This window comes from Platichthys flesus, chromosome 12 (assembly GCF_949316205.1).
Source record: "Platichthys flesus chromosome 12, fPlaFle2.1, whole genome shotgun sequence".
In the NCBI taxonomy this organism is placed as follows: Eukaryota; Metazoa; Chordata; class Actinopteri; order Pleuronectiformes; family Pleuronectidae; genus Platichthys; species Platichthys flesus.
The window spans coordinates 10,990,393-11,005,908 of record NC_084956.1 but is presented as its reverse complement, the minus strand read 5'-3'; the positions used below and the strand labels follow the sequence as shown (position 1 = coordinate 11,005,908).

At 41.1% G+C, this 15,516-nt stretch overlaps 1 protein-coding gene across 1 annotated transcript in view; it reads right to left on the bottom strand.

Moving 5' to 3' along the window:
* Positions 1-15,063, bottom strand: part of hpse2 (heparanase 2) — a 52,465-nt gene extending 37,402 nt beyond the window's left edge. The window contains exons 1-3 of the mRNA XM_062401288.1: positions 14,777-15,063; positions 12,352-12,506; positions 11,440-11,601 (exon numbers count right to left, since the gene is read on the bottom strand). Of these exons, the coding sequence (XP_062257272.1) occupies positions 11,440-11,601; positions 12,352-12,506; positions 14,777-15,063 (604 nt within the window). The remainder of the gene's footprint in view (positions 1-11,439; positions 11,602-12,351; positions 12,507-14,776) is intronic.
* Positions 15,064-15,516: the final 453 nt, after the last annotated feature.

Here is a 15,516-nt window from a genome sequence, read left to right as displayed (position 1 = left end):
TGATTATGAGGCGACTGTTGGGCCTTGGCCGAGGTCTGTGCTCTACTCAGTGCTTCTGCTGTGAGGACAGTTTCCTTTTCAGCATTTGCATTTCACCCGTTTCGTGTTGTTTACATCATTGAGTTAAAACCTCCTCTACCCCTGTGCGTTTGTTTGTTACCACTTGTGCAACAAAGACTACAGGGCAGATTCCCTCAAAATGTGGTGAACGTCTGCACTGAACTATTGTTTTACCTCGGTTGCTGTGGTTCCTGTTGATGATAATGGGACACATATTAAGCTACAGACAAGTAGTGGACTTTGGATATTCAGTCTGACCCTGCCACATGTGCAGAGCCTTACAGGAGAAGGGAGGCCCACTGAATAACGTGGTACAGATTACATATGAAAGAGAATAAACCGAAATAAGAGAAGTAGATCTGAAGCAGAGAAACGACTTTATCAGTTCGGAAGTAGCTTCTTCACATGTCCCTCTGAGGCACATGCGTGTTGTGGTTTCATGTGTGGGGGTCACAGGGTCAGAGGACAGACACAGCCAGCAGCCGTGCCTCTGGAGCAGGTCGAGCTTCAGTCCCGTTCGTTGGGACACGTTTTCTCAATTACTCTCTTTTTCTCTCTGGTGAATTTCTCTCATAGAACAATGTGAAACTTATTTAGTACAGGTTTACGCACAAAATCTGATTGTGGGTTTGACCTTGATGCAACCAAGAATTGTTTTATTGCATATAATGTATAGAAAAGCCATGCAGATGTAAAAAATATGCACTTCTTGATGCAGGGGAAATAATATGAAACATGCACAGCTCTGTTTTCCATCAGAAATTGACGCAGATTTCCAAGTCGATAGCTTGTGAAAGGTTTTGGAAACACCCATTTTATTAAATATATTTTCTTGAGAGAGCCGTGACGATATCATTTGTGCTCTGGGGCTGTTTTGGAGTCTAACAAGTGTGAAGCTACTGAACCCTGAGCACTTACAGGTGTGTTCCACCTAAAAGGCAGAGTTTTGCACCACAGGTGTCGACGGGGCCTTTGGCTAAGAGCATCTCTGAACTGCCAGAGCCGGCTGGGATGGTACAAAAAGTAAAAAGTTCGGAGAAAAACTAAATACACCGTCATTGGTCTCATGCGAAGAAAACTTTTAACTTTTATTAATCTTTAAATGTTCCTTTACCATTTTCCCCATCTTCTATTTCACCATCTGTCTGTAGCTGTTATTTCATTTTTCACTCCTTCCCTCCCCTCCCCTTCCCTCTCTCCCCTCGCTCTTAATCTATCTTTGTTCCCTCTTGCTCTTGTTTTCTCATTTCGAGGGCTGAGGCTGCGCTGTGAATCTCCAGCTCAGCAGGACACCATGGAGTGATAGATGGCCTCTGACAAGGTCCAACACAATCCAACCAGCCATATGCTCCCAGTGGAAAGGAGAGAGGAGAATTAAAGAGGATTCGCAAGTGGCCAGAGGAAAAACACGCTGAAAAACAGGGAACATTGGCACCGTGAGAATTAACTTAAGGGAAATTCATCAAGAAAAAAGAAGGCGAGAAGTGAAGCACTTTATCAAAAAGAAGAATTACTCCTCCAAGCAGGTTGTGTATTCACACATGTCCCTTTGTTTGTTAGTGTGTTTGTAAGCAAGATTACACAACAACTACTGGTTGGATAACCACAAACCTTAGTGGAAGGATGTGGTGTGGGTCAGGAAAGAACCCATTACATTTTGGGGCAGATCCAGATCAATGGCGGATATAGGAATTTTTATGACTTTCTTTAAACTTGCGAGATTGTGTTTCTGTTGTCTTTTCCTTTATTTCACAGAGGGCAAGTCGTGGATCTCGAGGAAAATCAGGCACGTTCAGGGAACTGAAATTTATGAGATTGTAAAATTGGGCCTTGTCAGAGGTTTGCACTCTCCTGATTAGCATTGTGCTTCACACTAGGTTAGAAAACGTGACTTAAGTTACCATGATGCATTCCAATCAGCGGAAGTGTGTGTACACATGACAATAAGGGTGAACTTGAATTCAGATTTTGTAACTTTGCAGAGACATTCATTCTAATAGCACATTTCACAAGAAACCTAATCTTGTCACTTTAAATGTTTGGAAAATCAATATTCAAAAGAATATTATGTAAACACCATCTACAGCTCAGACAGTTACAAAATAATTAGTGCATTTATAACTACAATGTCCCTCAGTAGAGATCAAGGCCCAACAGGCCCCAGGTGAAACTACCTTCAATATTCACTAACTCTGGATTTTTTTATTTCGATCTATACACGCATTCATATTCAACATGTCAACATGTTTTTTTTCTCTCTCAAGATTCTTGAATTATTCTCTGTTAAATCAATGAAAATGTTGAAAAACCCTTATCTTGCAATAATCTGAATCCGTACCAATATTAAACCAATACTCCCCTGGGTCATTCCCTCCCAGTCCACAAATTGTCATGGAAATCAGTTGAGTAGTTTTTGCGTAACCTTGATAACAAACAAAGCCAGAAGAAAACCTTGTTTTAATTCCAACAGCCGCATTGAGTCAGAGAAAAGAAAGGGCAGGTTATGTGAGAGATATACAAGACAGGGGACTGGTATTCATGAAATGGGCCGAGCTCCTCCGATCAGTACAGATGATGACTCTCGGTTACACGGTTTTCTCTCTAAGAGGAAACGTAGATGCTTTCTATGGATTCACACACTCTCACGCGGTAGAAACGCTGCAAACATTGATGTGACACTAATGTGTGTTTTAAATTTCAGCGTTGAAAGGAGAAGCATCAGAATAGCTTTCTCAAACACCAGGTCAAATTCCCAGCTCCAACAGTGGTTACAGCTTACTAGCCCCTACTTCGAGTTCAAACTTCACAGACGTAAATACACATGGACACACACACACTCTTTTAAATAATGGATGACAGCCTGAGAGTCAAATTAAGGCAATAAAATGTGTCTCACTGGTAATGAAGTTAGCATGTTTCCCCTCAGGATAACAGCTTCACCTGCACGAATACAGAGCTGACACACACACAGAGACGAACACTCGCACACACGCACACACACACACATGCACAAGGGCTATGAGCATTGAACAGATCCATCCCCTTGCTGCGAAAGGGCTCAGAGCAGCAGCGAGCGCGGTGCCATGATATGAAATTTGACCCAAAACGTATGTTTTCTAGAGTTCTGAGGAGAAATCTGGAGGTTGGATGTCATGCCAAACAATCATAGGAAAGGAAAGACTGCTTTCAAACATTTCCCATGCATCAGGCTATTAAAATGACATTCGTTTGCAGGTTGCTGGCACTTTTCTCAGGGCATATTGCAAACACATGGAGTTGCATGTTATGTCCATCCATGATTTAAACACTCTAGGTATTCTCCCGATCAAGAAAAAACAGACATTTCTGGATCCGTGCAGACCATGTGGAAAGAGTGAGCGGAAGAAAAAAAGACGGCAATACGGCAATCAAGGGTTTGTCACGCTGGACTTACATCCCAGTTTATAATTGTTAACTGACAGGTTAGCATTCATAGTGGCATGTAATAAATTCAGCCAAACACATCAGAAGTTCATGCCTCAGTCTGAAGGCTCCCTGTCATACTGTAAAAAAACCTCCATGTGTGAAACTCTGGTGGTTCAAAGTTGTGCTGCAGGGCTCGATTCCTGGTCCAGAGCTTTTCGCTGTGTACATGAGCATGACCAGTCTAATCACACGATGTATTTCAAGAATGTTTCTTATTAGAGACTTAGAAATTAAACACAACCCTGCTGAAAAAGATGCACATGCTGGCCGAGAGTCCGAAGGCAGCTGACTAAATCCTCGGGAAACCACAGATGCACGTCCCTAAAACTTCAATGCAGAGAGAGTTTGGAATCAACCACAGAACAAATGAGCATGCTTTGATCCGTGCAGACAGATATGAGTCATATATCTTGAGGTCGATGTTATGCAGTAAATTTGCTCACCTGTGCAGAAGATGAAGATTTAAAGATCCAACTTCTTTCTTTCTACTGAAGTGTTTTGTTTTTTTCAATGGCTGCCAGACGGGTTTGGCTCTTTAGGACATATTGGCTTTGTTCTACGCAACCACCTCGAGCCAACATTTCAATTTTCTGTCCCGAGTTCACGCCAGCAGCATTGTTGGCAGTTTTCTCAGAACACCTTGGTCTGGATCTAATACATCATCATCAGTGTGTTGACAGTCGGTATCACTCAATCCAGTGCCACACATAATTTGCTCGATTAAAGATCCTTTTTTAAGACACGTCTTAGGAATCTGTGATTAAAAAGCAAATTGAAATTTAAAGAATTTTCCGGGATATTGTTTGGATTTAAAGTAATTTCTGCTCCATCACGTGCGTCTCCTCCTCTTATCGCTCTCACGTGGGGAACATCTCTCTTTGTCATTTTGTGAGATAAGTTGTTTTTCAACATTTAAGTTGATTTCTCGAGGCGTAATTCATGGATCTTGATAAAACAATATCTGACATATTTAGGGGGCTGATATATATGAGTGGTTGTACTTTGATGCAGATCCAGATTTAGTGAATTTAACTGTGGTTTCAAAAGGGAAGTGCTGGACCTTGACAGATGTATGAACTCACGAGTGCCCTTTTCTTTAAAGTTGTATCAGGGGAAGAAATGTGGCAAAAACCGTAAACATTCTACATGATTTTTGCATCTCAAGTGTAAAAGGCAGAAGCCTCCTTGTATTTAAGGAATTTGAAAAGTATTTACTTCATTAATACAAACAAAAGAGTTATTTCAACAGTTCCGCTTCATTATGCTAATTTGTGAGATAAGAAATAAATACAAAAACTGAAATTCATTAGGAGGCAAGAATCCCTCTTTTTAGAGAAGAAACATTTATTTCTCTGCAACTCCTGAGTCTCTGCTCGCGTTCGAGTTCTGCTTGAATCCACAGAACGTTTGGAAGCACTGTTCATGATCAATATGTTCATCTGATGACGTTTCAAAGCTTAATGCATTTGGATAAAAGCGCAGCATAATGGACCTACAGCAGAATTTAGTTTTTCGACCGCCTCGTTGTTGGCAGTGAAGCCCAGCAGGCTGCCAGGTCCTTCTCTTTTAACAGAACCATAAAGCAAACAGTAAGTTGAGCAATCAGTGATATGTAAAAACAAACACACTAGGTTTGTAATGTTCTTTGTCTCACCTGTGGACCGTTCCAAGATCCACAGCGACTGCTCACATCCATTAATATCATTATATATATCAACAAATTAAAGCGGGTTATTCTAATTCTCCTGCCGTCATGAAAACTGGCTGAACTTCAGTGTTACAGTGTGAAACTTGGCAGCAGAAACTCATAAATCTGCATTCAGCAATGAGCTGGAGATTGGAGCGGGTACTTAAGCAGCTGCAACACGGTGTGTGTGTGTGTGTGTGTGTGTGTTGGTGTGTGTGTGTGTGTGTGTTGCTTGTGTGTGTGTGTGTGTGTGTGTGTGTATGTGCATTCAGTGGTGGAAATTGAAATGAAAATATAAGGCAGATGATGCAAAAACAATTCCTTTCCTCCTCAGAAAAAAAGATTTAAAGATGAGATTAAGGAGAGGGGCGGGGAGGAGGGATGGAACTGTTACAACAAAATATGGTTTGATTTTCAAATGAGTTAAAACAGAGAGTTATATCTAGAGGCTCTCTGTCAGCTGTGCCCGGTTGTTTTGATGAAAACATTTTCTAGCCATTAAACTTGTTTAGTGAATTCCCCTTTCTGTGTCTGCTCCTGATGTTTGTCTTTACAGATTCCGAACCGCACAAAGCTTCTCGTCAGGAACATGAGCTTCAGGTTCTTTCTCATAATTTTGCACATTAAAATCCTTTTTGTTATAACTGAGCAATTATAGAATGTTGTATAGATGATCTGATTTCATTTTTTTTCCCCTATACTGATTCCAATATCTGGCCTTTGTATATTGGAGACCAGTGCATTCAAAAAAATAACTTATATAATGTATTAAATATGTAACTAGCCCTGTATAGAGGTGGGGATATCATTGTGGTACGGCCTGGCTCAGGATAAACCCTCTAAAAAAAAAACTTGATGTTCATCAAATGCTTCACGAGATTGCTCATGTGGCAATTGGCCAGAGTCGCAGCCAAAGAGTGTGTTACTTATTGATAAAAAGGTTAAATGTACTGCAGGTCTGCCACAATGTACCCGCTCGTCCAATATGAGCTGCGGTTTCGTCCAACATGGCTGCACTACCTCCTGTCACTGCCAAAATGCACACGCTGGAGGTCTATGTTCAATTTCAATTCATCTTTGGATGCAAAATCCGGTGGAGAACCTGACGTCTGGAATTTGCAGCTCTTCCGTCATGTGTAGTCACTGCCTCAGTGGAAAACAATGCCCCCTCTCTGCTGCACCTGGGTCACATGAGCACTGCTTCACACTTCTGATGGTATGTCTCCTCTATGTCGTCCCTCTTCTCGTGTTTCATGTTTAGTGGAGGCCTGCAGCTCTGGATGAGAGGCTCCTGGCCGTGACTGCGGCACCTCGGTGTCAGTTCAAAGAGAGGGGCTCCCATTTTTAGTGTGTGATGTACCTTCTGCGATGTTTACTTAAACCTAACAACTGATTAGACATTGTAAACAGTCGTGTCACTTGATAGGACGCACGTGAGATCAGACTAAGAAAGAGAGGAGGTTTGATACCATCCACCTGATCAGGGCGCCAACCTTTGACTCATCTAGCGTTAAGATTATGCTCTTTAATCCGATTCCTTTTAGCCTTACCACAATTAATGATTATATTAATAAAAGTATGACCTCACGGATTTCAGAGTAGGGCCGATCCAGCCTCCTGCTTTGTTTCATATGACTGAGTAGTCTCCTTGCAGCTGGCTCCTCTAATTTTCCATCTACTCTCAGATACATGATTCCTTTTGTGAGTAGGAATTCGAATTTGTTATGAATGAAAATTGGTGTCTAGATTAGACTAATGTAGGTTATTCTTCACTGGGAATCTGACCCCGTCCCATTTTAAAAACTAGGTTAGTGCCGCTCCTTCCTGAGGAGATGTCCTACTTGTGACTTAGTCCCTCGGTCTGATCCACACCACTCCTCTTCCTCCTCTCCACCACCGGTGTCCAAAAATATACAACATCATGTGATTCAACACCCGTTTTCCCCAAAGTATTTCTTACTTTTTTCTTTATTTATGAGGTTGCTATAGATGTTCTGTCCTTTATCAACTATTTCCATGAAAAGAAAATGTTAAAAACGGCATCTCTTGTAAAGTTAAAGAAAGGAAACCTGGAATTGCACCCTGATCCTGATCCACACCAAAATGAAATGGCTTCTTCCCTGACCCCTACCACATCCTTCTACAGGGTTTTGTGATAATCAGTTCAGTTGTTTTTGTGTTATCTTGCACACACACAAACAAGGTGAAAACATAACCTCTGAAGATAAATCCTTGACAAGGAACAGAATTAGTTCCCGCCTCACTCTCTCAAGAGCAGCTGCACACCTTAAAACTGATAACATCCCTTCTTTGAATCTTGCTTCACTAGATTCTTGTCCTTGTTCACATGTATAGCTTGGTTGATTCCTGAATTGAGCCATGTTTATTCTTAGAGCCTTAAAACACACAGACAAGGGGGTCACAAGTTTAACAGAACGTCCGCCTCATTCGGCGAAGTATCAAATAAACATAAGGACTTTGGCACAAAGTCACAATATACACAGCTAAACTGAGAGTAAACATGACAGAGAGACCGGGGAGAGGTGGAGGAGAAGGAACAGATGAAAGAAAGGGAATAGAAGAGAGAATTTGAAGAAGAGATCCCTGATGGAGGGATATGTTCCTGCACAGAGACATGAAATGATGCTGACCATGACCTTGTCTGAGCTCAGGGTATTTTATCAAAATAATTCCTGTAGTGTGTGTGTGTGAGAGAGAGAGAGAGAGAGAGAGAGAGAGAGAGAGAGAGAGAGAGAGAGAGAGAAAGCTTGGAATGGCCCCATTATGGATGGCTCTAACAAGGGTGGGTCAAAGGTCAGACAGTGGTGAGTGTAAAAGGATGGAGCAAGACTGTTAAAGGTCTTTTAAACATCACCTGCCTACACACACACACACATAGAAAAACACACACACACACACACACACACACACACACTGATTGTTACCAGACAGTATTTAAACAAATACCTATTGCATCTGTATCCCTGTAACTCTCCACCTCAGACACGGGAGGTCCTTGAAAGGATTGTAGTTTACACAACATGCTTGAGTGTGATAATGAGAACATAACACCGACACGTTGGCCCTTTCACAGCTTCTTCAGCGCCATCACCGCTCATTTTGCTGAGTTATACTTCCCCCCCCCCTAAAACCCACCGACAAGCCTTTGTACAATAAATAAGAATGTAGCAGCTCCACCTTCACTATCTTTGAAAAACACACCTCAGACTTCTGAAAAACCTTCCCCCCGGGGCCGACCTTCAGCTCGCGTGTGCGCTTTGGAAGAAGGAGAGTTTCTGTGAGAACACTTCACAGTAAATCAGCCTTGGGTAAATAAAGTCCTTCTGCTTGGCTTCACTGCCCTTTCTCTCCTCTCCTCTCCTCTCCTCTCCTCTCCTCTCCTCTACATCAACGGGTCTGACAGCCGTGGCACCTGCTCAGAAACAGCACTGCGCCTCCCTTTGCCTCTCGAATTCATTTGTACCTCTCAAACCTTTATAGTATTCCTGTGGGGGATGGGCACAGAACTTATGCCGATGCTTATGCCAATGGTGGTCTCTGTCCAAACACCGGGTGGCATTGTGGTTTCTATGCCACTGACTCAAACTGAGCGGATCAATAGCTACTTTTGCCACTGAAGGAAATGGAGGAGTCGCTACCAAACCGACCAATGACAGTTGCACTCACGCTACACCGCAGCTACGCCGCCAATTCCACGCAGAGTTATAAACTGGCTTTTAATAAGAACCATTACAGCAGGAGTTAAACAGATAAAATCGTCCATATGGCTCTAATCAATCAATTCAATTATGCAAAAACCTCGACTATGTGAGAAAATAACATTCATGCGGTGATTCATTATCGCCATAACTTTTACTGCATCAATGCTCTCACATTGTTTTCACACCTGTCAAGTGAGTTTTAATGTTTACGTTTTTCCACCGAACATTCTACAGAACAGTAGCTTAAAGGAGCAATGCAATGTTTTGTCATCGGTAAATCATCATCGCTTTTATTTTTACTCCACAGAGGAGACTGGACGACCTCCACGCTGCAGCACAGCAGAGTGAGCAAGTGGTAACATCCTCTTTGTGACAGGAAGCACTGGGGTTTATGGGAAATGTGGTCTCAATTTTGAGAGACATAAGCACGACACCACATGTGTGAGACAGAGGCTTCATTTCTCAACCGTGGTTTTATTAGTTTACACTTATACTTGATACTAAGATTCAACAATTCAGATAATTTGCATTTCAAATAACGAGTACAGAGAAGATTTCAGATTTACTTTAGCAAAAAGAGAAAATGCACTTTCTTATTTTTTTAATATTTTTTATTTTGAAGAGGATTATCAAATATTTTGCAAGTATATTTCCCATATGTTAATATTATTTACGTTGTCTGTTATCAGATGAAAACTTTTAACAACAACATAATATGAGTCACCACAAATGCAAAAAAATATAGTTATGCAATAAATGTCACCTTATTATTTAAGTTGGAAAACACACATTTGCTCCTGAGTAAAGATTGTGGTTGTGTGTTCTTTCTAACAGCCAGAGAATCACAAATATTATTTCGATGTTGGGCTTTTGTTATATTGCCATTGATGAAAATTATATTGCCATAATTATTTATATTGTTTAATTGCCCAGCCCTACAACACTATTTTACCATTATTAAACTAAATGTTGTCACATTATTATTTTAGGAGACTATTGTACTGGCTTTTGCAGTACAATATGTAGTTTGATCGTCACATAATACTTTTAAGATTGCTCCTGCCTAAGGAAATAATCAGTGTTACTCTAACTGTGTGACCATCACACCCACACACTCAGGAGTTTTACTGTTAAGCTTATGTAAAACAATCTGCTAGAAGCCCACCACCCAAAAAACTCTATAATTACTATGGGTATGTTCGATTTAAATATATATATTTTACTGACGAAAACTACCACAAAGTCTAATGTTGACATTTCAACATGCTTGGCCCGTGTGGAACAACCTGAATTACTGTGGTGTCAAAATGAAAGGGTACATGTGTCTCACTGTCTTGTAACACAAAATTTATGTGTGTTACCATGTGACCCCCTACCTGAACTCGTGAACTGACTCCTCACACAAACAGCTTGAAATTCTTCTTTTATGTATTTGCCTCTATGGCTCAGACTGCAACACACAGACACACAATGCAGACACACTAATACAAGGTGCTGTATATAATGATCAAACCTTTTATTAAGACATTGAACTGGGACAACTCGAGGTAGATTCTGAGTTTTATCAAACTTATTGATATCTTTTCAAAGCTCATGGCCAAATATTCCATGGATTGTGACCAATACTACCTCTACACTTTTTACTATTTAAATACATAACAAAAGAAATGAATTTGTTGTCTGGGTTGCTGGTCAATGTCCCAGTTCAGAATTTTTTTTCTAGAGGTTCTCTGACGATCAGGACTGGGATGTTAGCGCTCCCAGTCCCAACAACTGTCTTCTCAAGATGATGAATGTGTTTCTGTATGAGATACATCCAGAGTATTATTGTCGTAATAAATATTGTTAAATAGTTGTCTCACTGCCGTTGCTCCATTTAGTTATAGTCAGGGGTCAGCAAAAGGTTAAATATCTGCACTTTTTCTACTCGTCTGCTTGTTTTGTAATCAAGCTTCAGATCATTTTCTCTATTTCCTCATTCGATCAACTTCTAACTTTTAATTCCAAGCTCTATTCCGAAAACTCAGCGTTTTTAGTCCACTCACTGCCAACTCCAGGTCTGTGGACACATCCCAAAACTGTTGCGACTTTAACAAACAGTTCCTTGTTTCCATCGCAGTCAATCACGGCAACAGATAAGAGACGTAGCCCACCCAAAACCAGGACTCCAGAGTTCCTTCTGCGGTCAGGTTGAGTTAACTGTTACCAGTGAAAACGTCAGTGCTCTGTTTACTGGCCTCTGCTGCTGCACCCCTCGATCCATCCCCACATTCCTCCTTTACAAATTACATTTGTCATTCTGAAAGCTGATGGTTTACATTGGCATGCTTTGAACCTCGTGTGAGTGCACGCGCGCATACGTGCACATCTGCATGTGCATGACACAAAGTCCAAACTATGCTATTTGAGCACGGACAATGTGTCTCTTAGGATGTGAGCATGTGTCAAAGACAAAAAAAAAATTGACATATGTGTGTGTGTGTGTGTGTGTGTTTGATCTCCTACCTGTTATTGTGATGTTGCTGTAGATGTTGGACAGTTGCTCTTTCAGCAGGACGAACTGTGTGGTGGCGGCCTTCTCCCTCTGCAGCTCCAGCATGATGTCAGGATGACTGGCCAGTTTGCAGCCCTTCTGTTGGTCCAGTGCAATGTCACTGCGCACTATATCTGCAGAGGGGAAGAAACAAAAACAACGTTATTACTTTTGTTCAAATTTCTTCCTTAAATAAATGTGCATCAAAAGTTAAAGAGTGTTGTTTGTTCACTTTGTTTTGAACTTGACTACCTGGTGAAAGCTGCTGGCTTTTTTGAAACATTTGTTGCTTTTCGAACTCCAGAATATGAGTTGTCATCAAACTATTTTTATGCAGCTTTAAACTGATATAAATGTACATACTATGATGTACACCCTGTTAGAAAATTCAATATCCATAGTGTCCTGTAAACAATCAGATGGCGTTTTATTAGGTACGCCTACATAAAACACATGCAGTCCAAAGTTCTTCATGAATTTTGTAACCGTTTTAAATGTTGATTCACCTCCTTTTTGAGATTTATTATGGAGAAATGTTTCGAATATTGAGTCCACGTCATTTCCTGAGTTGACAATATGTTAGAAGCACCTCTCTGCAACACTTTATCCGAATCCGAACATTATACCATCCACAAGAGTGTGGTTCAATGCAGAGTCCATACACAGGCGTTATAGTTTTGGCTCGGTGTCCCTAATAAACTGGCCACTGCATGTGTTGCAAGGTAAAGGACGCTGCGTAAAACAAACCGTCCCAACGACGCAACCCTCAGCAGGAATATAAAGTTCACTCTGTGCGTCACGGACAAACGAGGATCAGACGCCTCTTGTGCGTAAACACAAGAGGCAGCAAAAAAAAAAAAAAAAAGAGCGTCGTGCGTAATCACCGTCCTCGTAGTTCTTCAGGTAATAGTCCGGTCCCGGCCCTCTGAACTTAGCGAGGTTCTTCTGGTTGTTAAACTGCAGGAAGTCGGTGCGTTTCCCTCCAAAGCGCAGGAAGGCTGGCGACAGGCCGCGCGCCAGGGTCACCAGCCGCTTGGAGCTGGAGACACACAGAGACAAAGAGTCAGAGACCAAGAAACACACACACCAAAAGTTATCTGTTGCCTCAGTTTAGAAATATTCCACAGGAGCCGAAAACGTGAAAACGAATATTTCCCCGTTTCCTTTCCTTGAAATCCAAATATAAAAAAAGGGCCTCAAGGAGACATCTACAAATAAGTCCTCCAGCTCCACGGGCATGGTCGTTAAACATCTGCACTGTTTTTCTCCTTGACATCAGCGGAGACTTCAACATCTGTCACCCGGTGGAAAAGGCATCAGGAAGCAGCCACAGCAGGTAAGAGCAGCTACCTCAGGGAACAAAGGATTACAACAACACACAAGCACACTAATGGTTTACCCGGCACGAATTTAAACAGGAACAAGTTGAAGATTTATATGGACGTGGAATGAAGGAGTATTTATTAATTTGGTGATGCAAGGGCGAGTTATTTAGTGTGTTTTTTTTCTTGCCATAGTCCACTTATTTTGTATTTTCCTTTTTGGTGACTTTAATGAAAAGTTTGAGACCACATTTTTTTCTCGTTTCACATTATGTAATCTCAGTATATAAACTCAAATTAAAGCATAACACAATTTAAAACAAAAGTTAAGTCCTGATGCTTTCAATATTAAATCTGTTTTTACCTCATTCAGCAGCTGATCACGCCGGGTTTCTGTACAGTGTCTGTAAAGTCCGTCTCAACTCGGTTGCAGGAGTTGTATGTGTTGCACTTGAAGTTTGCATTGACTTGATGATTTTTTTTTTACTTCCTGCTCTATAAGGCCTGTTTACATTAAACTAATTTCACGTCATTTTATCTTGTACTTTTTTTTTTACTTTTTCTGTTAATTCATTGGAAAATGTTGTCTTTTCTAAAACTTTCCACTAGTATTGTGATAATTGTCACAAGAAAAAATACATTATTTAAAACGAATAGGCTTATTGTTTTACTTTATAAGCTGAAAAGCCACGTACAAAATGGTTCATATAGTTCATATGAAGTGTTTCCAAAATCGAAAAACAAGTTGGAAAACTTTTGTTTTGTTCTAAACCACCGGGGAAAAACTGGGATAAACTGTGACCATCAGCTCCAGTATATATACTAATAATACTAATAATAATAATAATAATAATAATAATAATAATAATAATAATACATTTTAAAAAGTCACAGCCAGCAGGCCTGTAGATATTTATACAGTAAAAGCTGTGCAGGTAATTTCGGCTTTATCAACTATAAATCGAATGGAAGCTGATGAAGTCACATGTTTGTTTGTATAAAGTGAAGTAAATGAATGAATAAAAGATGGAATAATAAAGAAATAAGTCAAGTAAAAGCTGTAAATTATGTTTTGTCGGATTGAGAAGTGTGATGTGTCTTTATTTTACAATAGTATCAGGGGAAGAATGGAGCAAGAGTAATCTGATCGCTCTTTTACCCACAAGGTTCCAGTTTATGAAATGTGCTGGAGAATATGGTGTAATTCTTTGCTCCATAGATCATCGATAGTAGATCCTGTCTGACAAAGACTCGTACGTGATTTAGAAGCTGAACTAAACAATGTTCACAACGCTGTTAAATCTACATCCAGCACCTGGCGAGCCATCAGTCTACACACTGCCCTGATCTACAGTTAAACATTAGAACAAGTCCGGAATTTATGGAGTTATTTTGCCAGGTTTTAAATTTCTAAATGTCATGTTTCATATGGTGAAAACGTGTGCGAGTTATAGTCTGCGCTGCGTCTCAGCTGAAATCTTTGAAATGCTCTTGAGTGAAAAGTCGCAAAAATAAATGAGAGTTAAAAAACTTACCATGCAATTTATAAAAACATTGAGGCAACATGGCTGGCGGTGGACTCGAGGTATTTTTCTGTGGTTTTAAGAAAAACAAATGAAAACCTCAAAACCAGATTTAATAACTTGTGACACAGACACTCAGCAGAGTGAACGGCTGTGGGGCCCACGGTTCAGTCCAGTGTTACCAGGCGCACTGGAACAACTGTTACAGTCATAATCCGAGAATATCTTATTAACCAAACCTTCACTTGCAGTGCCGTTATATTCAATCATCTGAAAGGTCTGGATTATATCAGTCTCGATATAATTAATTCAGTAATGTGGATCATTGAAGTGAGGGGGGAACGTGCTGGCTCACTCCATAATAATTACACAACGTGGCTTCGTGCGTAATGGATAAAACCACCGCAACACTTTGTAGACAGCGATACAAATCTGGCTTTTGGTAAACTGACGCTGTTTGGTACCTCAGGAAGTCCAGCCAGCCGTCCTTGATGATCGAGGGGTCCAGCTGCAGAGAGAGGAAGTTCTCGTTGAGGACTCGGAGCGGACTGCGGGTGTTGACATCCAGGAGAACCAGCGTCCTCTCCATGAAGCCCGGCCGCTTCCCGCCGGCTGCAGATCTCTGATACGTGGAGGAGGAGGAGGATGATGAAGAGTAGGAGGACGAGAGCACCGACTGCACCATCAAAGTAGCCAAAGATGCCAGCCACATGGAGGACCAGGAGAACGCGCACGGTGGGGATTTGGGCATCTTTTGGGGTTGGAGAGTACGAGGATCACTGTGCGTAATGACGTTTAATCACGAGGAGAAGATTGAAAAATCCCAACTAAACAAATCTCGGTGCCGTAAAGTTTGACGATGGATCTTTACCTCGGTCTCATCGATCTTCTCATGTCTTCCTGTCTGCTTGTCTCACCCTCTCTCTGCCCCCCGCCCCCTCTTTGTATTTTTTGGGAGCTGCTCACAAGAGCGCACGCCCCGAACCAGCCTTCCCGGCTGTGAGAGCCAGAAGCTGGCAGGAGGAGAGGAGGCAGCACCGCCCCTCCAAGGTTCTCTGAGGTATGAGTCCAAACATCTTAGGTGATGAGGCTGTGATGTCTTGGAACAAATGTAATTTTAGTAGTGATTTCTGGTTAAATAATTCCTGATATTTTTCTTAAAAACATGGTGAAATGGTACAATAATAAAAATATAAATTGTACA